General features: G+C 33.7%; 1 protein-coding gene across 1 annotated transcript in view; it reads left to right on the forward strand.

Moving 5' to 3' along the window:
• The window catches only part of COMMD10 (COMM domain containing 10), a 165,969-nt gene that overhangs the window by 34,099 nt on the left and 105,286 nt on the right, over nucleotides 1-26,584 (forward strand). Inside the window, exon 5 of the mRNA XM_069492440.1 lies at nucleotides 2,893-3,003. Within this exon, the coding sequence (XP_069348541.1) occupies nucleotides 2,893-3,003 (111 nt within the window). The remainder of the gene's footprint in view (nucleotides 1-2,892; nucleotides 3,004-26,584) is intronic.

The following is a 26,584-nucleotide window of genomic DNA, read 5'->3' on the forward strand; positions in this document are numbered from 1 at the left end:
TAATCTTTTATAACTTAATGAGGTGGGTTTTATTGCCTCCATTTTGCAGATGAAGATACTTGGGCTTAAAGAGGTGAATATATAACTTGCTTAAGGTCAACTAATATGGAACCCCACAGCCCACACTCTTAACTGCTACTCAGTCAACTGAATGAAAACTATAATGTTTACACATTATAAAAAGGATTTCTGGATATGCTTTGATCTGCAGATACCAAAATTTATTGTGTGTGTGTGTGTTTGTGTGCGTGTGTGTAAAGAATCAACCGCATGCCAGCTCTCTAAGTTACAATCTTGCCTTCTACAAAGCCACATCCAAGTGGAAATAACTTTTTTCCCTCCCCTTTCTGACATTCATTTTCATGTAAATACTCTCTCTTGAAAGCTCATATATATCATGTGATTGATCACTTGTTTGAGAAGAATCTTTCAATGTTGACTCCATCAGAGGTTGTTGTAGGTCGCAAGGACATAAAGGTGAATAAGACCCCAGCCTTCTCCTAATGGAGATTACAGTTTACTCTGAGGAGATAGACATGGAGGCAAATTATTGCAGTATACTGATCTAAATGCTAATAGGGAAGGATACTCAGTGCTGAGGGAACAGAATGGCAAACTACAGAGGGAAGGGAAACCAGGAGGTGACACTGGAGCAAAAGAATAGACATGTGAAATAGCATAGTGTGTTCTCGGAATGACATTTTGTTCAATGTGGCTAAATTATAGATAATTAGTCAGGTGTATTAGAACACAGGACTAGAAAGGTAATTAGGCATCACATCTTGAGGGATTTGTATTCTAAGAACAGTTTAGATTTTATTTTGTGGGTATTAAGGAGCTACTGGAAAATTTTAAGAAGGGAAATGGAATGATGGGATTGGGTTCAATAGCACGCAGGTCTCCCTCTTAGAAGACTACTGTGGCAGTCTGGGAAGAGACGGGTGATAAGGGTCTGAACTGAGTCATAAATTTTGGAAAATATTTGAAAGATACTATAGAAATAATTAGGTGACCAAAATGCTTTATATTTATAATACTTTGCAGTTTCTAAAACACTTTGAATATGCATTTTCTTATTTGGTATCATCAGTAATTCAGAAAAGAAGATAGTTCAGATAGATTTATTTCCATTTTATATGAGGAAATTGAGATCTTGAAAGATTGTGACTTAGCCAGCGTCACATAGCTAGTGAGTGATAGTTTGAACCGTATAGCATAAGCTTCGTAAGTTCAGGGCTGCTTCTAATTTCCCCGCACCACCTCCGTGTAGGTGCCTAAGCACACGTTAGTTAATGTCAAGGCTTCACCACAATGGGGCATGTGTTTTAATTTAATCACTAATATTTGTCTTCATCAGTTAAGTGCCTAATGGACAGAGATAGGGTTACTTAAGTAATGTCAGCGCAGTGTTGTACAGGTTCATATGAATACCTAGAAGGTGCTTTTCGATTAAGATATGACGTGTCAAAATGCTTTGGATATATGAGTGTGGCTATAACATATTTATTCCTGTTTTATTGGCGGATCTATTACATGTGACTTTCGAAAATAGTAGCAGGATGGTATCAAACACTATGCTTATTATAATCAGTGTTGAAGGTGAGTACATAAGAGATCCTTACTTATTATAACATGCACCGTTAAATTGATTTTCTACTTATTAGGTATTATAGATTATGTCTCTACAGTATCTTCCCCCTTTTTACCCATAACCTCTAAAAGGATCAGTGTCAGAAAGAACAGAACTGTATCTTTATTTTCTCATCACATCCTCTCTCGAATAGATAATACTTTCATTGCTCTCTTTCCAACTTGGCTTTGAGTCACTGCTGTGATTCTAGTTGTTGAACAGTCTTTCAAGTTAAGTGATTAGCATTCTGGTCAAGTAAAAATTGTTGTGAGGCTGCCATTCTTACCGGGTATAGCTAAGCTAGTTTTACTAAATACACTATTAGGGTCAGGTTATCAGAGGCATATGACAATTGCATTTCACAAAACATCCCTAAATGTTGATATTTGAGAGTTACAGGAAATTAAATCTAAAATCTTATACTCATACACCTGAGGTGGGAAGCACCAATAAGCTGTCAAGTTCAATAAAGCCACATTTGTGCTGCTTAATATTTTAAAAAATTTACACTGCCTTAGTCTTTCTTTACTATTTTTGTCTTACCTGATTAAATTTTGCTGTTATGTTAATTAATAAATTCAAAGGACCTGCTCTAATTAGTTTCTGTCATAACTGGGAACCATAGAAAGTTAGAGTAATTTGGTAAGTATGATAGTCTATGGGATAACACCTGCTGACTAGTAGATAACCAATTCTTTGCCTGGCTCTATTCCAGTCTCACTAACTGTGTCTAAAGGTGTGAACCTCTTACCATGTAGGTGCTTCAATGTCCCTATAAATTAAAAAAAAAAAAAAAAAAAAAAGCAAGTCTACCTGTATAGTAGGTAGATTTGCAAAGATTTTTTCAAAGATAATGGGAAGTCATTAAAATGCTTTTCAATAATTTATGCTATTTACTAGTTGAAATTTGTAGTTAAAATTTATTGGTTTTAAAAAATAGTGTTTTAAAATAGTAATTTACTATTTAAAAACCACTGGCTCTTTTAGTATATTTCATTGCTTAGTCTTAGAATTTTTATTTTTAGAATAGAGTGTATTTAAAGATCACTTGTACTGTTGAATTTGACAGGCATGGCGAGAGGCCAATCTAATGAGCCCAAAGGGAGAACTTGCAGAGTATGCAGGTTAAAGGAACCCTAGAACTGACGTTCCATGAAGCCCAGGCTATCTTTGTTCATTCCTGTTGAGTGGAGATTTGCTTAAAGTTGACCATTTTCTTCCTTCTGTACCATCTGATTCCAATCTGCACTTGTCTTTTATAGCTAGAGACTGTCGGATGGCAGCTTAACCTTCAAATGGCTCACTCTGCTCAAGCAAAACTAAAATCTCCTCAAGCTGTGTTACAACTAGGAGTGAGCAATGAAGATTCAAAGGTAAGTAATGGTATCCTGTTGCAATGATGCATTTTGTTTGTTAGGTTTTATTGTTAGCAGGGTCTTTGCTCTCTGGATTTAAAATCTAAACATATTTCAGTTAAAAAAGGATTAATAAATCGATAGATATTTATTTGTGACAGGTTTTGATGTCATTTAAATATCACTTATTTATCTGAAGAAACAGCTTATCTTGCAAGGTACTTTTCTTACTAGAACATTTCATAATGTCTTCTTTTAAATTCTGCAATGAAAATAATTGGAGACAATATAAAATTAAGATTTTAATGTTTTAAATATTTCTGGATATTCCTGGGTATTTTGTGTTTTAAGCTGCATACATATGATAGAGGGAGTATTGTTTGTTGTCTAGCCAATGCCTAGAATAATATGATATGATGGTGACCTGAATTGTATTTGTGTGTGTGTGTAGTATGTGGGCATGGTTTAAATCCCAGATCTTGCAAAATAGAATTTTGGGTTAGTTTTATACCACATGGTGATTTCTCCTTTAACATTAATTTCAGAACAACTTGAACATCATTACCAAAGATCAAAGAATTGCTATGGAATTTTAAGCATTTCTTACTTTGGCATATAGAGAAATACGTGTTTTAGATTTAATGAGAGCTATTATATTTTATATTGTAATTGATTATCTTTTTAACATAGAAAAGAGGGAGTGACTTTTTTTCCTTCAATAGAGGAGACTTTATCTCATTTTAAGACAAAACAGAATTAAAAATGAGGTTTTATGGAAGATCTTAAGAAGGAGAGATTACGGTGGTGTAATTCAATAAGAGAAAAATGGAAGAAATGTTACTATTTATAATGGATATTGAAGGATGGGAATATTATTACTTTTCTGTTAGCATTTTCACTATTATTTATTATATCATGCACATTTCTGTCTTTAAGAACCTAGACCAGTGCCTAGCACAGGTTACATGACTACAAAATTCTATAAAATTGACTTGGGTCTCATATTATTATAATTTATTAGTTTATTACAGCATCTCAAAAGTGTCATTTTTTTCATACATTTTCACTGGAAAGTAATATAAACTTAGTAGTTAAGAGTCAAACTGACTGGTATATTATGTACAGTAGTTCCCCCTTATGTGTAGTTTTGCTTTCTGTGGTTTTAGTTATTCGTGGTCAACTACCATCCCAAAAGAGATGAGTACAGTACAGTAAGATTGTGTGTGTGCGTGTGTGTGTGTGTGTGTGTGTGTGTGTGTATGAGAGAAACATCACAGTCTCATAACTTTTATTACACTATATTGTTATAATTATTCTATTTCATTATTAGTTACTGTTGTTAATCTCTTACTGTGCCTAATTTATAAATTAAAGTTTGTCTTAGGTATGCATGTATAGGAAAAAAAACATAGTGTATATAGGGTTTGGTGCTATCTATGGTTTCAGGCGTCCACTGGAGGTCTTGGAATGTGTCCCCTGCATATAAAGGGGTATTGCTGTATGCTCTAAGATTTAGTAGTGGTGTAACCTTGGGCATGTGACATTATCTTTGAGTCTTAGTTTCTTCATCAGTAAAATGGGGGTAATAGTTTCTATCTCACAGGATTTTTATGAAGATTAAATATTTAGTATAGGGAAAGTTGAGTGCTTGGAATTATGGTATATGCTTAATAAATGCAGGCTGCTACCATCATTAATAAAACTATTTTTGTGCTAAATAAATAAACCCCTTTGTTTTAAGCCAAAGTTCTCAATTTATTAATATTTCCTGATGAAATGATTACCTTTTTATCCCCCATTCCTTTCATTCTCCCTCTCTTTTTTCTTGATTATATTTTGCATATATATGTATACACACACACACACACACACACACACATACTTATTGGTAAGTAGGAGAAGGAAAGCATAGAAAGTCCTTTTATTTTTCTCCCATGAACTGGGGAAGGCGTTCCTTTAGGTTTAGGATCTGGAACTCACTAGTGTAGACTTCACTATTCTATGAGTAAAAATGCAAATATACATATGTGCATACTCCAAGTATTTATACATCTTCTTGTTTTTTTTCTGATGACTACTGTATGCTAAGTCTGGGTAGCTAAAAGCATCTTATAGGTTGGAAGGATAATATTTCAACCATATATTGGATGTGCTTTAAGCATCATGACTTTGGCAGTGCTTGACTTTGGGTTTCTTAAGTCCTCCTAGCTTCTTTGCAGCTTTAAAATATGCCTATATGTCTGTTATATTTTTAGGTAGTAGGAATGAAAGAGTAATACTTCTGGTAAAACAGCCATGTTTTAATTTATATTATTCAGAAAGTCAATATAGATGTGAAATCCAACTCACCTGAGATATGAGCTTGAGTGCATTTAAGGTTTTATGTGTGTTACTATTTTGCAATTTTGAATAAATATATATGCACATGTTGGTTAGCCTTTTAACTTGCAGACCTAGTGCATTATTTTCATTAACAGACACTCAGAGGAAGAGCAACGGCACACAAATGTAGAAGATATTTTTTTTCATCTTGTGTACAGACTTAAATGACTTTTGTCTCTTCATTGTCTTTCTAGCCTATGGCATTGGGGGGATTTGGTCTCTATTTCTTATATCTTCTAAACAGTGGACACATAATGAAGTACAGAACTACTGTCAACCTGGGCAGAAACATGCCCTCCAAGTGAGGTGATGTGCCCTAGCTATAAAGGCACAGTTAACTACTATACTTACTTGCCTCAGTGAACTGCTGCTTGGATTTATTGCTTTTTCTTTTGTTTACATTCTCCCTGTTTTTATGATTTGATATTCTATTCTTTTTACTCTTAATTCATCTGGTTCCTTGATGTTAATTTTTATGTAACTCCTGTTATTAAGGACCATAAACTTTTCTGCCAAATATTTGCTCTGTTCTGAAATGAGATTTCAGGAATTCTTGACAAGTTGGAATATTAAGTAAAAGGAGTAGGGGTATGGAGTATGTTTCAAAAACTAAGCTTGTTAAAGGAAGAGAGAGCTTTTATTAAAAGGAAGATTAATGTGTAGTGGTAAAGTCTAGGCAAAAATACTAAAAAAAAATAGAAAAAAAACAAAGTAAAGAAAAAAAGCAAAAAAAGAATAAAAAAAAGGAAGATTAAAAGTTATCACAGCTTAGTTTATAATATAAATTACCATAAAGGACAAAGGTGTCATACTTACTAAATGGGTGTTTGTTTAAAATGGGAAGCTATTAGGTAAAATTCTTTTAATGGTGTATTTTACAGGATAGTAATCCTGAATGTATACATACATTAAAATACATCTGAGAGGATTAGAGTCAGTGCAAATTGGGGGAAAATATTTTGATGGTGTTTACTTTTGAGCTGTTGAACTGAAAACTTAACTGTAATTCACCAAAGAGTGTGGTTTCTAAGGAGCTCTTGTTCTTCTTTTTCACTTCCAACATACACATGAAAAATGTAGCCTGCAGTGAAGTTTTAATTGCTATCACACTAGATAACATTGTTTGACTGTGGTCTCCTTTCTCTTAGAACATTTTTGTCTCAAGGCTTTCCTGTTTTGCTACTAATTTTATCATGAAAGCTGGGTGATTGTAGCTTTCCTACAGTATTTTGATGTATATTGTAGTTGTTTTCATTTAATTGTCTCAGTGTTTGTCTACTGCATTTAGCAAAGTAAGATTATTTTCCTGTTCTCTGGTTTTTAAAAAAGTTTATTTCATTAGGGGGCAGTAGAGTGCTTTGCTTGCCTAACTTTTTCTGGCATTCAGTGTTACTTGAAATACCATTCAAAATGATTTGTGATGTCAGTAGTTGTGGGAGATGCTAAGTGTTTACATTTCTAATCTGTACGTAATAATAGAGTTCTTTTGTTCCCATAAACAAAATTAATGCCTATTAATCAGATATGTATGGGACAAATAAACGAAATCATCATGATGCAGCTTTTAATTTGTATATGATCATTTGCCAAAATGGAATTTAGTAAAAAGCCTTCTACACTATTGACTTTTTTGTTACATGTATTAATTTCTTTATGATAAAAGGGAATAAAATAATTCTCAAGATAATTGAATGGCTCTGTTAGGTTATAGTATAACTAGTTCCAGGCCAATTATAGTCAGTTGAATTTTCTTTATTTATAAGGAATAGCAAATATGTAACAAATGTTGGTAATTTTGCATGACATTAATACTTTAACTTTGAATTTGAATTTGCAATCCTTTAGTTTACTATTATGTTAGAAACATAAATTAATCTGGAAAATATTTTTTAGGAATATGTTATCTTGGAATTTATTATCTAGGAGGATAGTTGAATACTGCCCTGACGGCTTGTATAATAGTTTGCTCTTTGAAAAAAAAATTGTTCAGTGGTACAATATTCTGCTTTGTAACCCGGCTATTAGAATTGAGACTGAGTTGTATGTAGCCATCATTTTTAACAAATCACTGTTCCTTTTCTCCTAATTAGTGGAAATGATTCCCAGGTGAATATAGAGGAAGAATACCACTTCCTTAATTACTAATGTTGTATCGTAGGCTACATGAACTCTGTGGGATTTCTTTTTTTCACCCACAGTGACTTTTCATACAGTATGAGCTCTGAAAGAAGAAATCCACAAGGGTGGTATGGCAATGTGCCAACTATAAATGTAATTTTCTATTGTATTAAGCCATTTTTGCTTTTATATTACCATCTTCAATTATAATACTTTGTATTTACTTAGTAGCTTTCAGCTATAGGGCTCAAAACTCTTTAAAAATATTGGGTCTCAAAACACTCCACTGAGGCAGGCATACAGTAGTCATTCTTTTTTGTTAAGAGAGGAGGAGAATGATATTTTTTGTCGGCGCTAAAATAAGAGAAGAAATTGTCTAATAAAAATATGCTGGTAGTTACAGCATGGTCTTATTTTAAAATGAGAAACCAAAAGGTCTTCTGCCTCATGTGAATGATGGTCAAAATTTCATCCCCATTTTTATTTGGGTATTTTCTCTACTTTTTGACTAATCATAATGTTTATTGACCTCATGTGATTCTAAAGTACAAGAAAATATGAAAATTAGAAGCCAAAAGTAGTTTCATTGTGCTATTTAAATTTATCAAATCTTTCTTGCTATACACAGGTGAGCACAATAATTTATAGATGTCTTGTCTTTGCAAGCAGTTATTTTGTTTCCAGTTATTTAAAAGTTATGTAATAGTCACCCACTCAGGTATTTTAGGTCAGCATGGTAATGACTATTTAATAGTACGACTGCTGCCACATAATATCGTATTTATGCTTCTTTTCAAGGGTACACATGCCCTTTATGAATAAAATAGTGCTACCTAATCCTATATATTTTGGCTGTATCTTTTTTAAGAGTGGACATGGAGAGAGATTCTATAGGTTAAGATACATAACCAGTTTCAAAATACAAACTAAAATGGGGCCTAATTAATAGTAATTCCTTTTTTTTTTTTTTTTGAGACAGAGTCTCACTCTATTGCCCAGGCTAGAGTGAGTGCCGTGGCATCAGCCTAGCTCACAGCAACCTCAAACTCCTGAGCTCAAGGGATCCTCCTGTCTCAGCCTCCCGAGTAGCTGGGACTACAGGCATGCACCACCATGCCCGGCTAATTTTTTCTATATATATTTTTAGCTGTCCATATAATTTCTTTCTATTTTTAGTAGAGATGGGGTCTCGCTCTTGCTCAGGCTGGTCTCGAACTCCTGAGCTCACCGCCCACCTCGGCCTCCCAGAGTGCTAGGATTACAGGCGTGAGCCACCGCGCCCGGCCTATTCTATTTCTTGTTGCAAAGTTTCTGGTTGAATTCATACAGGTGAATCATAGTTAAATTCACATAAATTAAATATCAAGCTACCCTATTGTATTACTCGATGACTTGCGTTGTTTGTGCTTTGTCCTTCTTATGTTTTACTTATGGATGCCATCAGAATCTTCAGGTTCTCTTTCATTTCTTAAAATTTCAAGGTATTACTGTGTTCATTAAGAAAGTCTCCTACCTATTACCAATTACCTATCGGTTTATAGCATCAGAGCCTGTTAGGAGAGCAAAAGGTTCTTAAATATAAACTTATTGTTATTCTGTATTTGCTAGATAAGTAGATTTTTGTGAAAATTTTGCAGGTAAACAGACATCCTGTGTGTCCTAGTGAAAAACGGAGAGGATAAGATAGCATAGGTGGTAGGTGCTAATTTTTACATTGACAAAGGGAAAGATGTGAGCATATTGACTTAATGAGTATCTAATTTGAAGAATTCTAATGATTACGCGATTCTTTTTTACTCTCCAAATATATTGAGTCAGATTCTATTGTTTTCAGCCAAGTTATTTTTATTAGATTTAGTGTTATATATGACTGTCTGCCATGATTTCCACTCTTGTAGGCTTTACTTATATGCTTTAGACAGTAGGGGTTTACTTTTATTTGTATTAGTATCATTAATTATCCATTAATTTTTCTTCATTTTAGAACATTAAAATATATTACATTCATTAGTACAAGAAGTTATAGAAATCAATTATTTTAACAAATTAAGGTCCTAACATTTTTGAGAACTGTAACATCTAATTTATTATATTTAAAAAGGTCTAGCTGAAGATTACTATTTGTGGTTGATTTTTTCTTCATGTTAATAATAATGTAGAGAGTGCTTAGAAAGGGCTTAGACTTTGTTACTAAATAGCTGGTTGTCCTGAGACAAAGCATTTTACCTCTCTTATCTTAGTGCATTCATGTACAAAATAAAGGGTTTAAATTAAGTGATCTCTGCCATCCAACTAAAAAAAAAGCCCCCTGTAATCTATTTTGACAGATAATAGAGAATAAAGTGAAGGACTGATGGTGGCATTGGTAGTCAGAACAGCACAGGGTTTGACTGTCTGCCACCTAGGAAGTAGCTGGAGGATCTCAGGCAGATTACTTATCTGACTGAGACTTAAATTCTGATCTGAAAATTGGAATAATACTAGCTACCTCATAAGGTTTTTCTGAGAATTAAATATGATAGCAAATGTGAAAATGTCTATTACAGTACAGTTTCGTTCACTGATATCTCCATTCCTTGAAGAGGTCTTTCCAGGTTAGGGCTGGAGAATTAAAATGCCCAGCTCTTTGTAAGGCCAAAGCTTACAAATTTGAGCTTTGACAAAAGTGAAACTAGCTGTGAAAGAAGACATAAGATAATTCCTTCTATTTTTAATAGTATCTCTAATATCTTTAGGATAAATTTCATTGCTGTTTGATGGCATTGGAAGAAAATATTTAAGGGAATGTTAGGTCTGTTAAAAAGGATTTACTAAACTTTGTTCTTTGGTTCTAGTAACCTTCTTTTCATTAATAACTTAATCAGAACTCAAATCAGAAAAGGATACTAAGTAAAAATCAGGAAAGAATACTCAGTAAGCATTCAGGCAAAAAGTTGGATCCAATTCTGTTACTTTTTTTTTTTTTTTTTTTTTTTGAGACAGAGTCTCACTCTGTTGCCCAGGCTAGAGTGAGTGCCGTGGCGTCAGCCTAGCTCACAGCAACCTCAAACTCCTGAGCTCAAGCGATCCTCCTGTCTCAGCCTCCCGAGTAGCTGGGACTACAGGCATGCACCACCATGCCCGGCTAATTTTTTCTATATATATATTTTTAGCTGTCCATATAATTTCTTTCTATTTTTAGTAGAGATGGGGTCTCGCTCTTGCTCAGGCTGGTCTCGAACTCCTGAGCTCAAACGATCCGCCCACCTCGGCCTCCCAGAGTGCTAGACTTTTTTTTTTAAGAGACTAGGATGTGGTAGTGGTATTGGTAGCAGAGTGTCTCACTGTGTTGCTCAGTCTGGTCTCAAATTCCTGAGCTCAGCGATCCTCCAGCTTTAGCCTCTTGAGTAGCTGGATCTACATATACCACTGCACCTGGCTCCAGTTCTGTTACTTTTTGAATGAATTTGGGTAAGCCACTCAGCAATTGTCAACTTCTTTAGAAATAATGTCCGTTTTAAGAGTATTAGAATATATGCAATGTCTTGAACATTTAAAGAAAACTTGTATTTAGAAATATTAAATCAAAGAAGAGATACTGTCAGAATGTTTTGGAGGAAATGACTCACTTAGAAACACAAATAATAAAAGCCTACTATAATTTGTTAACATTTTCTATTACAATCTTCATGTGAGGAAATCTTAATACAATGGACTCTCTTTTGAATTTGTGAATATTCTCTTGTTTTTACATTGGTATTTTTAAATTTATTGGATCTTTAATTATAACCTGTTTTGCATGTAGCCTTGAACTGAATGTATTGGTAATTATATGGTTCTTTTTTTATATATAGACTGATTTGTTAAATATTCTTGATGGATTAGGCATAGTAGTGGTGTTTGAACTTAGGATTTATTTGGTTATTTTCTGCTAGGATGGCAAATTTTAACCTTTGTTATTGGGGTTGGAGTAAAAATTTGGGCTCATTATTGTGACTATTTAAGTGGAAAAAGTTAATAAAGCTTTATAATAAAAACTATATATAAAGCTGTTTGCTCAATAGAAAGTATGTCCCTTGCTTATAAAAAATGAGACTGTATCTTTGAATGTTTGATGAATATAAAACTTTAGAGATATGAATTATACTTCCTTAATTTGAAAGTAAAAAAGTAAAGAAATTAGAAATGTACAAATCATTTCATTATTATGGGAAAAGTGCATATCAAATAGAAATTAGGAAGATTATAGACATCCTAATTTCACATTTGTAATGGACATATGAAAAATTAAATGAAGTGTCTTCAGATTTTTGAATTTTTAATGGAGAGTTGCTTTCTATGAATACATCTATCTACAAAAAGCACCCACTGACTTGGTTCTTAAATATTCATGCTATTTAAGTACTAAAAAATATTACCTTTTAAGCAACATACACTGTCAATAATAATAATATAAAATCAGTATGATGTTTGGATCTTCTAGAACTGGATCATGAAATATGCTTAGTGCAATCTTACCCAAATGTGTAAGTGACTTTGAGACTTTTTTTTTTTTTTTTTTTTTTTTATAATACCAGTAACACTGATGTTCTGGGAAAGAAGTTTCAGTGAATTGAACCTAACTAAAAAATTACTTAAGATTGTCACTTGGTCAAGCAAAATCGTTTAGCATGCAATGGTCTCAATTAAAAATACGATAAGCAAAAAGGAAGATTTAAAAAATATTGGCAAGTTATTTTTATAGCATAGGTCACAATTTCCTTCCTTTTTAAGGCTAAATATTTCATTGTACGGTATACCTCATTGTTTTGAACTTCACTTTATTGTGCTTCAGAGATACTGCATTCTTTACAAATTGAAGATTTGTGGCAGCCCTGCATCCAGCAAGTCTATTAGTGCCATTTTCCCAACAACATGCGCTTATTTCATGTCTACGTGTCGCACTGTGATTTTTCTCACAGTATATCAAACTTTTACATTATTATTTTATCTCTCATGGTAATGTGTGATCAGTAATCTTTGATGTTACTATAGTAGTTGTTTTGGGGCCCCACACACCACAACTGTGTAAGATGGCAAACTTAATAAATGTCGTGTGTGTTCTGCCTGCTCTTTGCCCAGCTATTCCCTGATCTCTTTCTCTATCCTCCTTGAGCCTTTCTATTCCCTGAGACACAACAATGTAGAAATTAGGCCAATTAATAATGCTACAATAGCCTCTAAATGTTCAAGTGAAAGGAAGAGTTGCATGGCTCTCATTTTAAATCAAAAGCTAGAAATGATTAAGCTTATAAGGAAAGCATGTTAAAAGCTGAGATAGGCTGAAGGCTAGGCCTCTTGTGCCAAACAGCACAACTGTGAATGCAAAGGAAAAGGTCTTGAAGGAAATTAAAAGTGCTTCTCCACTGAACACAGGAATAAGAGAGGGAAACAGCCTTATTGCTGATACGAAGAAAGCTTTAGTGGCCCAGATAGGAGATCAAACTAGCCACAATATTCCTTTAAGTCAAAGCCTACTCCAGAACAAGGTCCTAACTTTCTTCAATTCTATGAAGACTGAGAGAGGTGAAGAAACTATAGAAGAAAAGTTAGAAGTTAGCAGAGGTTGGTTCATGAGGTTTAAGGAAAGAATGTCTCCATAACATAAAAGTGTAAGGTGAAGCGGGAAGTGCTGGTACAGAAGCTGTGGCAAGGTATCCAGAAGATCTAGCCAACAAGTGAGGTAACTGTTGTAATTTAAAAAACAAAATATGTGATATTGGCTTTGGAACCAAATAGTGGGCTAGGACTTGAAAAATGGTGAGCAAACTATTAGCAGCAGCTAGAAAATGTAAGAAAATTTTTACTGGAGGCTGAAAAAATAGAACCTGAGATATGCAGTAATAAAACAATTGGCAAAATTGTGTTGTCTGTGTAACTCAGAAGATGGAAGAAAATCTGCTTAGTAAACATTTGGATTTGCCTAAGATATCTAGGCAGAATGTTGAAAGTTAGCTGGTTGTTCCTAACTGTATATAAGGCCATATGACAAGAAAGAGATGTGCTAAAGAAAAAACTGATCAGTTACAAGCAAAATTTAGAAGGAACAAATAAGGGCCAGGACTTGCTGGGCTGGAGAATACAACTGTTTCTCATCTCCAGTCTCTCAGTTGGCAAAATATTCTCCAAATACAATATGGCCTGGCACTATAGATCAAATCAGGGGAATAGCTGTAAAACCCTTTGTTAATGCCCCTAAAAGATTATGGAGATGCCTGCTAAATCCTGCAAGCTAAAGTAAAGCCTTCTTCAATCTTAAAAGAATTGTCTCAGAGCAGTCTGATACATCCAAAATAAGTCTAGGAGAAGGAGGCATGGCTCAAAAACAATTCTACATCTGGCTTTAACTTAAAGTCACCAGATGTATTAGCTTTTAACAAGAGAGCCAATCTGTCCTTTGAAATTTTGATGCCAGGCATTGACTTCTCCTCTCTAGCTATAAAAGTCCTAGATGGCATCCTTTTCCAATAGAAGGCTGTTACACCTATATTGAAAATTTGTTGTTTAGTGTAGCCATATTGCCTTATATACTACTTATCTCAGGTTCTATGTAGAACAGTAACAATTTTTATACACTGCTGGTGGGAGTGTAAACTGTACAACCACTTTAAAATTAAACATATGTATTTGTATATACACCCACACATATGTATTTTAGTAAATTGCAAAAGTGATCTCAGTTCTTCACCCCTTGCTATAGACATGACCTTTGAAGTATGACTTTGCAGCATGTTCTATCAACAATTAGAATCTATTTCCCTCCTCCTACATTGTTCCTAGAATTTGATAGTAATAGTCTTTTTAGTTTTAGCTATTTTGATGGGTACCTAATGGTGTTTTATTATGGTGTTAATATTTATTCTCTTAATTGCTTGTCAGATGACTTACCTTTATCCTTTTTTTTAATTGGCCATTCGAATATCTACTTAGGTGAAGGGGGAGGGGAGGAGTGCCTCCAGAGTTTGAGTTTACCTTCTTGGGCTGCCATTTCTCCTAGATCCAGTCCTGTAAACCGTTACTTTGTTTTAACTTTGCTTTTACCTCTCTAATGCCTTTAAGCCAATGTTTTTAAATTTTTGTTTGTAATTTTGCCAAGTTTTTAGTTAAGGATTCATTTGCATTAATAATTTAAACATTAATGTGCATTTTGTAAAGTCCTTTGTAAATGAAGTATCATTCACCTTGCAAACAATTTTTTTTTCCCTGAGGTCAAGACTAATTTGTTGACAAACAATTTTGTTGTGCTTGACAAGTAACAGGTGCTAACATCTTTTACAGTCTTGTCACAGGGAATAGAGAGTCTAGGTCACCATGTTCATTAATTAAGTCCAGGAAATTTTATTTTTCCTGTGGCTAATCATTTACATTTGACATGAATCTGTGATCTGTGCCTCTGGTCTCCTTTGCTTCCACCTTTGTCCTCTGTAGCGTATTTTTCTCACAGTAGTCATAAGTTTTAAATATAATTCAGATTATGTTATTTCTTTGTTCTGGATATTTTAAAGGCTTTCCTTATAACTCAAAGTAAAACCCAAAGGCCTTAGCATAACCTGTATGATCTAAACCTACACTGCCTGTTTGACTTCATGTCTTACCTTGCCCCCACCTATTTTGCAGTAACCATAGAAGTTGCCTTGTTTTTCCTGATATTCTAAAATGCTCCTGCCTCAGGGGCTTTGCATTTTTTTTTTTCTTTGAGACAGAATCTCGCTCTGTTGCCCGGGCTAGAGTGCCATGGCATCAGCCTAGCTCACAGCAACCTCAGACTCCTGGGCTTAATCAATCCTTCTGTCTCAGTCTCCCGAGTTGCTGGGACTACAGGCATGAGCCACCACACCCGACTAATTTTTTCCGTATGTATATTTTTAGTTGTCCAGATAATTTCTTTGAGACTGGGGTCTCACTCTTGCTCAGGCTGGTCTCGAACTCCTGACCTCGAGTAATCCTCCCTCCTCAGCCTCCCAAAGTGTAGGATTACAGGAATGAGCCACCATGCCTGGCCGCCTTTGTATTTTTGTTTCCTCTCCTAGAATGCCTCTTCCCTAGATATCCACATGGATTGGCATATCCCCTCCATTAGGTCTCCGCTTAAGTATAATCTTATCAGAGAGAGGCCTTTTCTGAACACACATTACAAATAATTATAGCATCCCACTCTTTATCCAAATTCTGAGCTAGGTGATTAAGTTGATGAAAATGGATATCAAAATTTCTACTTTAGTCAGACTCACAGTGATGTGAGAGAAAAAGGCTTGGATGCACTGCAGTTAATTAGGAAATATGTTAAGCACTAAAATGGTGCCCCAAACACTAGGTGCTTATAAATGGTAATGAATTATGGAGGCTTATTCAAAGTGCAGTGTACATGGGATTGATCTTGTCTAGATCCATAGGGAAAGATCCACAGAGGAAAGTACATTTGAATTAGGCCTTAGTAAGTGAGTGAAAAAAGGAATGGATAGTCTGGGTAAAGGGAAGAGTATACACAATGACTAAATTCAGAAAGATTGAATTTAAATGTATCGCCCAGAAAAACGATTAATTAACCTCCCTCGTGGCTTTTGAATTTAATAGTTAGCATTTCATTTTACAATATGAGTAGTTTGTTCCAATAACATTGTATTATGACCTTAAAGAGAGTCAGTGACAAAATCAGGTATTTATTTTAATTTTTAAAATTAATAACTGTACCAGTAAAATGTAGATCAATCATAATACTATTAAATTACCAGGTAAAGTATAGTTGATTAATCAGGATACTGTTTAATCCTTAAACGACATAATTTCTCAAGTATGTTGACCTGAATGTTATTTCATAAAACTGTGAACTTTATTTCTAAGTGATCATTTAGAAGCTGTAGGTATCTAGTGATACCACTTCATTCTTAAGACATTTAAGGATAAAAAAAAAAAGACATTTAAGGATAATTCAGGATGAAATAGTGATGGACTAGGTATTAGAGGCAGTAAAGTACCTAATGTGGTGCTTGATACACTAGATATTCGTAAATAATAATGGATTTTAGAGGTTGGTTTCCAAGTGCAGCAGGACAACAAACAACAGGTTATTTTCTGTGTATTTGTTTCCTTCCTTAGAGCCTCGATCCTATTCTCTGAGAGATATGGGAGAGACTAGTGAATATTCAGATTTATGTGTTTCAGAATTATTATGACTTCTGCTGCTGGTTACTGTTTTGGTGCAGCAGGACAACAAACAACAGGTTATTTTCTGTGTATTTGCTTCCTTCCTTAGGCCCTCGATCCCATTCTCTGAGAGACATGGGAGACACTAGTGAATATTCAGATTTATGTGTTTCAGAACTATTATGACTTCTGCTGCTGGTTACTGTTTTGATGACGAACTGAATTTTTTAAAAATGTAAATTTATTCTGAAAATTTAGCTCAAATTCATTTATTAATATTTAACATTTGTCCTGGCATTGGCAACGAGCTAAACCCGTTGTATATTGATCCTCAAATAGTAACTTAGCATCCTAATGTCACATATTGCACCAAAACATGAGCAAGATGAGATCCTTGCTCTTTTTAATTAAATGTGATAGACAAGGCTGTAAAGGCAGGAAAGCAACTGAAGATGGATGAGTCTCTTAGGTATGAGGTAATAGATCTATACCCTAACAGCTGTTTCGATTGCATCAGATATACAGATTTTATTTGAAGGAAAAGCCTAAGGAGGAAACTGCTATCTGTGAAAACACAAAGTAATACCTGTATTGAAAATGAACACATTCATTGATACCAGAAGCTTCTTTAACTTATTTTTTAAGCCTCTATAATATTCTTTGTCCTCAGAACCTTGACATAAAAACTTTCACAAAACCCTTGACTTTTAGTGAAGGCAGCATGTATTCTCATCACCTTTACTGAAATTAGGAAGAGTATATAGAAGAATGTTTTAGGTTCTGTGTTCTGCTTTTCTCTTATGGGAAATAGTGTGATTCAGTGCAGTTATTCTCACTTGCTACTTGGAAAACCTGTGCTGTTCTGTGGTGGAAATACCAGCATACGGCTTTGTTTGGAAAGCTTGTTTCTTATTTTGATATTATGTCTTTTTATTCTTTTTCATGTTAATATCATTTTGTTTTATAAAATAATGCTGATGGTAAATAGTGGAGCTTTGAAAAAAATATATCATTTCTTAGAAAATAAAATGTTTACAGTCCCATGAAGTCCACCAGTTATGTGTGTGTGTGTGTACGTGTATGTGTGTGTGTATATATATATGTATGTATTGTACAGGTCTGTGAAATCTAAATGTCTGGGAACTACTGATTGAGTAGAAAGATCATGGACTTTTGATTCAGCAAACCTGGTTTAAATTTTTTCCGTGCTATGGCTCTTAATCTTTTTCTTCTCTAAAATGAGGATGTGAATACTTACTAGGGTTGTTGTGAGAATTGACTGAAATAATGTATGTATAATGTTGTAGTGCCAGGTGCATAGTAGGAGCTGAACAACTTTACTTTCCTTTCTTCTTTTTTCTCATAAGTTGTTGTGGGTACAGGGAATCCCAGGTACAGTTACAAGTGCAATTTACCATTGAACAAAGCAGGGGATGGGGCACTGACTCTTCTGAGTCTAAATTCCAAGTATAACCTTGGAGTCCCCAAAAACTTAACTATTAAAACTAATAGCCTGCTGTTGACTGAAAGCCTTGCTCATAACATAAACAATTAACACAAAATCTGTCCATTATATGTATTATATATTGTATTTTTATAGTAAAGTAAGAGAAAAGAAAATGTTACTAAGAAAATCATAAGGAAGAGAAACTATATATACTATTCATTAAGTGGAAGTAGATCATCATAAATGTCTTCATCCTTGTCATCTTCACATTGAAAAGGATGAGGAGGAAGAGAAAGAGAAAGGGTTGGTCTTGCTATCTCAGGGTGGGCAGAGGCAGAGGAGGTAGAGGAGGTGGGTGGAAGGGGAGGCAGGAGAGAGGCAGGCACACTCAGTGTAACTTTTATTAAAAAAATCTGCTTATAAGTAGACCCATGTAGTTCAAACCTGTGTTGTTCAAGGGTCAACTTTAAGTTGAATATAAACCCAAGAGAAAAAATGAAGAAAGGAAGAGACCTTGGCAATCCACAGTTTGAACTTCTTAGTAAATTAACATGGCAGAGTTCCTTGTCCATATTTGGAATTTAATAAATATGTATTGATTTTAAATTATTTGACAATATTGGATAAGGGAGTTAATATAGTGTTTGAGTGATATAACAAAGAAAAATAACTCAAATTTAGAGAAAAATTTAAAGATTTTAAATTTTATTGTGGTAAAATAAATCAGACATTGAACAAAATACTGTGGTAATGAACCCACCATTTTACACTGTCATGTTAGCAAAGTATTAGATGTAAATTTTCCCAGTCTCATTATTTATACTTATAACTATAATATGTAATTATCAAAGTATGGATTTTATTGTTCCAAAGTATTTTCAAGCATTATGTTATTAATGCTTCTAAGTAGGTGTGGTATATACTATACATATTAATATTTCCATTTTGCATATAAGAGAAAACTGTAGCCAAGATGGCTAAGTTACTAGCATAGTTAGTCATGGTTAATAAATGATAATCAGAGCCAGATGTTAAGATAACTAGTGTAGTTGTCTTTGTGTTTTTATTTTGCTATCATTTATGTCAAGGACAACTTTATTAGGACCTAGTGCATTTTCAGCATTTATTTTTCTCTCTTGCCTCCTATGAAACATTTTAATCCTTATTTTCTTATAAGTTGGGAGTTTTATGACAGAGAGAATGATTTCCCCAAGGTCACATTAATAACCTTATAATTCTGAAGCAGAATATATCTAATCACCAAACCCCCTTGCTTGCACTGAACTACAAGGACAAGAATTGTTGCCATGGCAGTTAGATAAAGTCAGCCAAAGGAAATCTTTCTTGGTGTAGACAGCTGGAATAGGCCCAGATACTGTCTTTCAGGTTTATGAGCAACAAAGTTTTTTTTTTTTTAATTTATATATTTTAGAGGACCTTTTTCAAGTTGCTTTAAACACTTAGAGATTTCTATATAAAGTAATTCAACTAAATAAGACATATGCAAATCAATTTTCATTTAGTGATTATATATCAATATAGATAGACTATATATATATGTATAGTATGTGTAAAATTTTAATTAGGCATGGGCTGTAACCTTTACTAACTGTTGTCTCTATAGTTAGCTACCAAAATGCCAGGCTAGGTTGTGATCCAACTCAGTAGCTTTTGGTAAATTTCTTTGCTGTAAGAAAGAATGTATGTGGTAGAGGTGGAGAGTAACCAAGCCCCAGCCCAGCTGGGTGGATTATGTACATTTATTCTGCATAATTGAACTTGCTAATTGAACTAATTTTGATTGAAGACTTTAAATTGTAGATGATACAACACTATAATGAGCCACAAAATTGGCAAGTGTGCACCTTGTTGTCTGAAAGGACAGTTTGTGTGAGATTAAGTTGAGAAATATAAGTCTTTTGGAGAGATACTTATGAATGTCTCCATCGGTGTTTGATTGTGATATAGAGGACACCTTGTAAGATCTACTTTGGAGCAGTAATTTGTGAACTATTTTAGATATAGCACCCTTTAAAAAATATATCAAATATTCAGAGTCCTAATATATTTATATATGGACAAAAATGGAGTAACTCTTTTTGGGTGAATTGAAGTGAGGAAGTCATGCATTGTTAATAATTTGTCCTTCCCATTCTTCCCCCTCAATTTCTAGAAACCTCTCTGTCATTCTTAGGGCTCCTTGCCATTTCTTTAGAGGTTCAAATAAGAAAAGAGAAGTCTTGACTTAAAGAATAAGCTAAAAGGAAAATAATAATTATTTTACCTTAGTGAATAATTTTTAAATAATACAGCAATTAAAAAGATGTATGCAAATACTTTTGATATCAAAAGATAAAACATACTTATTAGTACCTACTAGCTAGATCTTCTTAGATTTTTTTTAAAGTATCTTTATAAAATTAATTTTTAAAATATTGGCCTTCTTGGAAAGATAATTAAAAAGAAGAAAGACAAACTCAAAAACCAACACAAGGAAATTATATTGACAATTTTGTGAATAGTTTATAGTATATAGTTGGATTTATTTTATGGGCATTATATTCTTGAATTAGTAAGAGATCATGCTTTTATTATAATACGTAGCAGCAAATTATGGTATTTTATTCATAAAATCATTTTTGTTTAGAACACTTTTGTGCTTTCTAAAAAAAGATGAAATAATGTTTATTTAATTTTTAAAATTAAATGATGTGCAAAGGAAAACCCACCCAATTTCCATTTGAGTGAAATGTATGTATAAGATTTTGTTATGTCTTGTATGTGAGTAAATAAACATAGTTTCCTCTCTTTCCTTGTTGAAGTTGTGGGTTTAGCTACAAAGGAGTGATTGAGGTACTTTGTGTAACTATTTTACTTAACTAATATAAACAAATTCTAATTAGCCTCTATTTTGAAGTATTAGTTATCTTTTCCCTTACTACCAGATAAGTGTGGGAAATTGACAGTAGTTTGTACAAAGCTTTAGATAGTTCTGTGATGAAATTTTCATCAATTTAGAATAAGTCCTCCCAGTGAGCATGCCTGTGTTGTTGAATGTTCATGCCATTACTGCTAATGAAATAAAAATGTAAAGCAAAAATATTAATAGTACCTGTCTAACTTGTAAAACACTAATTGTAAAGGCTAACTGTTAAGGTTTACAAATGACCACATATATCTTTATTTCAAGGGAATTCTGGGGTACTTCATTTATTTTCTCATAATAATATGTGAAGTAGTAAAAAGTGTGGATTTTTGCTGCTTACTAAGACTTAGCTTCATAATTTTTTGGGGGGAAAAAACACAGGGGGCTTGTATTGTACAGATCAAATATGATATTTTACATATAGCCACTTAATAAGCTATAATGTGCCCTTGGTAAAGTAGGATGCACCTAGAGGTTACAGTCTGAGCCCTAGAATTTGTTTGAAGTCCTTGGAGATAGAGTTAAACACCCCCTAAAAACTTGGAAGTGAAGAAAATGCTTTTTCCTCAGAGAGTTATCTTATATGTTCTACACAGAATGAATCATGACCAAGGTATAAAAAGTTATAGATAAAGCCAGTATTAATCTCAGTCTATGCTTATAGCTTTTCTAATTATTTAACATAGCTAAAGAAAGTGTGTGTTCCTTTCAAGTTCCTGAAGTGGCCTTGTGCTGTTCAGGCCTAGTGATTGTCTCTGAGACTAGGATCAGCACTGGCAGTGCATGAAGAAAGGGAATTTAAATCAGAAAAGTCTGAATAATCTGGTTCCGTTGTTGATGGAGTGCCAATGGTAAGAAGGATACTTTAGGCTATTTAAAATAGCCTCTTTATCAAGTTCTCCTGGTTTTGGTTCTGACTCTAAGCACAGCTCTGACAAGGAATACAGAGCTGTACAGATCATAATCGTATTTTTGGTAATTATACTTACTGTAAATTAATAATTGGCCACTCTTACACATCTATGTACTTGGTGTATTGGTTGGCTGGTGCTGCCATAGCAAGTACTACAGAGTGGGTGGCGTGAAAAACAGACATTTATTTCTAACAGTTCTGGAGGCTGGAAAGTTCAAAATCATGGTGCTGACAAAGTCAGTTTCTGGTGAGGGCATTCTTTCTAGCTTGTAGATGACCACCTTCTTGTTCTGTCCTTACACGGCCTTTCCTTGGTGTATGCACGTTGGAAGAGAAAGTAAGCTCTCTGATGTCTCTTCTTATAGGGGTACTAATCCTATCCTATCAGGGCCCTACCCTGTGACCTCTTTTAACTTTAATTACCTCCTTAGAGGCCCCATCTCCAAATACAACCACACTGGAATTTAAGGCTTCAACATGTGAATATTGGAGTACAAGCATTCAGTTCATAATACTTGGTTACCCTGTACCTGCCTCTGAGGTGTGGTCTCCCTTACCCTTTTTTGGTCAACTCTCATTTTGGGGACATATATTGTGATGGGTCAACTATGGTGGCAAACTCACTAAGAATGTCATCCCAAGTTCATTGGGAACTATCCCGCATCACTTACGGCATACCTGGACTTGTGTGGCTGGAAGAACTAGCACATTTAAATATTTCTATAGTTTTAGTGCTTCACTTTGGCACTTCTAGCTCTATGGACTTGAGTCTATTTCTCTGTAAAATGGCGGTAATAATGGTTGCTCCACAAAGTTGTAATTGCTCATGATTGTTTAAGGGAAAATATATTTTGAACCATAAAGATGTGAAGGTTAGTTATTTTTTATAAAAATGTATAGTGTTATTATTATTTGCAAATCTTAAGGACTTCAACCCAGATCTTCTAATTCCGAGCTTAAGACTCTGTAAGTGGCCAGACATGCCCATTTTCCAAAGATAATTGTAATTCTATATGGGTAAGCACTCTGGGGAAAATTTTAGCAAGTTTTATTTGTACTATCACATGCAAATAAACCAAAATGCTGTGCTTTGTTTTGTGAATTATCATATTTAAATTCAGCTGTTGGTGGTTGGTGCCCAAAATAAAAGATTTTGCTTACTGATATGTCTAAAGCTTACAGAATAATCTAAGACTGGAAGAATATCTAAGCCCAGCAATTCATGTATTAACATATTGAGAAGTATGTAAAATGTTAAGGAAACATCCCATATTGGCTTAGCAGCTGGTATTTTTATACAAAAAAAAATTGATTTAAGTTAATATCTAAGGCTAAATGGAGATGGGGAGGAAAGTAGAGAAAAGCTTTGGATTTTTAAAGCAGTAGGAAAGTTATTATTTACACTACTTCAGGGATAAAAAGGGGGGAAAGGAGTAGAGAGGTAGACAGGGGGAGAGTGAAAGAGATTATATAAAGAAAAATACGATGATGATGCTAATTGTATTTTGTAGGAATATTGATGCTGCCTCTTTTGCCTCTTCGAAATGTGTTACCTCAAATTACCAGGGACCTTTAGCTTTTTTGGTTCCACAAAAGCATAGGAGTTCCCTCAGATTTGGAGCATTTGCTCAGACTAACTATTGCTTTATGGTATCTATCTTAGGTAGGAAATATTCAGTTCTACAGAGTTTAGTCTGATAATTTAGAAAACAGAGATGAGTTCCCATTTGAAAAGATTTACTTACAGTGTTTTGTGTTGTGAAGTCTAGTATGTCTTCTCTAGCCATGGCCCTGGACCAGGCAAGAACCATGGAGAAGAGGGGCATAGGGCTCTTGAGTCCCGACTGTGCATATATGGAGGTTAAAATTAAAAAATATTTTACTAATCTGTTACTCATCCGAGATAATGAGGCTTTGGAGCTTAAACTCTCTGTGCTTTATAATTTTTTTAAAAATTGATATTTCAGTATGGTTATTCTTGTAAAAGCAAGGATTGATTTAATATGAGAGGACATCTTTAATAATTTTATGTAATATAATCAGATCTTTGACTTTGGTGCTTGTAAAGTTTTGTAAAATTTAAACTACCTAAAATTACGGCAGTATTGTAGTCTTTATTTAGGATTATTATAATGTAAGTTAATATGTATAACCCTCTGTTTTGTATGCATATTATCTCTTAATATATAATGAACATATTTAGGTAATAAATATTAAGGTCAAGACAAAGTCATATCATCTTAATTTATCTAATGGCTCCCTCTTGTTCCCCATTTATTTCATTTTTAAAGTAGTTTACAAATGAAAAAAAAATTGATGTTAATGTCTTGGCATTAAACTTCATTTCTTAGAAATCAGGAAATTCCTAAGTTATGCTTCCTCTAGCAACCATATTTCAACGTTATTTCTATGAGTACAGTAATTTTCAATTTTCCTGTTATGCTTTTAAAATGTTATATAAGCCAAGTTAAGCAAGTTAATATTAGAGTAGGAATATAAACTTTGGAATTTCCTGACTTTTAACAATTTAACTGTCTACTTTGCTTTGGTGGGCTGGATCATGCAATTTAATTTATATAGTTAGTATAAATATATTTATATTCAAAGAGGTAATGGTTATTTTCAGCCATCACATTATGAAAAGTTTTTAAAAAAGAATAATTTTGATCCTGTTTACAGGGTGAAATATTTGGTGTTTGCCCTTCACTTTTGGTAGCTTTCAATTTCCGTCTCTCTAGCTATGATCAGAAGTCATTCCAAAAGTTCTGGTCAGTTCTTTGTTTTCAGTAGAAGAGTTATAGTTTCATAAATCATCCATATTCTCTAGATATATTATAGAAATACAAATAAAATTGCATGTGCTAACTGAAGAAGCCAAACCGTTGACTTCCTCATTGATGCATTTTTAACTTTTTTTTTCCTGGAACAAGGATAGTGAGAACACTAGTAATATGGATTCAGTCATTCATTTCTCTGTTGAAAGCATACCATGTGCCAGGTACTTCCAGGTATTAGGGATATAGTAGTAATCAAAGCAAAAGTCCCTGTCTGCTTAGAGCGTTCATTCCAGTAAGTGGAAAAAGAACATAAACGGATTGAATAAGTGTATACTCTAACAGGTTGTTATAAGTGCTTATAAGTGTACTTATTCACTGTTCTACTCTAGGGTTTAACAGATAGAATCCAAAGCATTTAACCCGATATTCACCAAGATAGGAGTTTGCTAGTATTATTCTTTGGCCTTTAATTTTGTATTTTCTCATTTCTAAGTACTTAAGCTCATATTGTTAATCATTATTTTTCTATAATTTTGGCTTAATTATGTATATATCAGATTCTTATTCTAAAGTCTTAAATTCTATGTTTTCTGATGTTGAGGTCCTGTAAGGTTGTACTCTTAATAGGTGTTATACTTTCATTTCCATATTTTATTGTTTTTTTTAAATTTCCTAGTTATTGGTTCTCGTATTATTTGCAAGTAATAACCTGAGTTAACTTAAAGATCCAGTAGGCTGTAATCATACCTTCTCCACAAGGTCTGCACTCCAACCTAGTCTTTCCCTGTTTGCCCAAACCTTCCTCAATGATAGGTGACCCTTTCATTTTGAACATGCTTCTATTTATGTATCTTTCATCACACCGTGGAGGTGAGTTTTGTTACCTTATTCGTCTTTTTACTCTTGGTATTTAGTGTCCTATATAGCACGTAGTGGGTGCCCAATAAATGTTTGTTATCTGCATGAATAAACATGTATTCTTGGCTTTAATATTTTTTTACTCAGATAATCTGATTATCTGCCATAACTTAAAAGGATATGGTTCAGAATGATACACATTATGATTGAGAGTTATTGGGGCTCTGTGTGTTCTATGCCTGTGAAAGAAATAATACATTAATTTCTATAATTCTTCCATTTTCCTAATGCTTAAATATATATTGCTGTGTGATAGGTACAGCAAGTTAGAGATAAGGTGAAAATGAGCCAGTATTTAAATGAATGATGGAGTTAAAATTAGAAATCTCTTCATTTTGGATTGTCTTTCTTTATTCTTTCTACTGTTACAATATGAAGTAGACAAATACTTATTTATTGAGTCCCTACTATGTAACAAATTGTGTTAGATCTATGATTCTAGGTTCTCTTCTACCTCTGAGATTCTGTGAGTAATTAGTAAGATTTAAGCCTTAAACAAAGCTTATTTTAAATTTGTTCTAAAGTAGGTGATTAGGTTAAATATTTGAATTTATTATAAAATTATAAAATAACATTGAATAAAATACAATAAAATTATAAATTTAGTCAACAGTATGCTATATCCCTTGAAGACACAAAAATATATCTTGTACATGCACGTACATGTGTGCCTATTTATAATTTTTTAAATTGGCATATAACTGCAATATGGGTGATGATGCCCCCTTTTTCAGTTCCTGTCTCTGAAAAAGTTCACCATTCTAATTCCTAAGAAGCACTGAAAATTATAGTACCAAGATATAGAGTCTCTTTGGCAAAGTTTACTTTCCAGCCTAGATAAGGTTTTTTGCCTTTGACTCTGCTTTTCTCAGTAGCCTTAAGGAAAATTGGTTTGATAATCAGGTTTTAACATAAAGTTTGATGCCGTAATATATTCTCAGGAGTTTTATCTGGTG

This window comes from Eulemur rufifrons, chromosome 17, assembly GCF_041146395.1.
Source record: "Eulemur rufifrons isolate Redbay chromosome 17, OSU_ERuf_1, whole genome shotgun sequence".
Classification (NCBI taxonomy): Eukaryota; Metazoa; Chordata; class Mammalia; order Primates; family Lemuridae; genus Eulemur; species Eulemur rufifrons.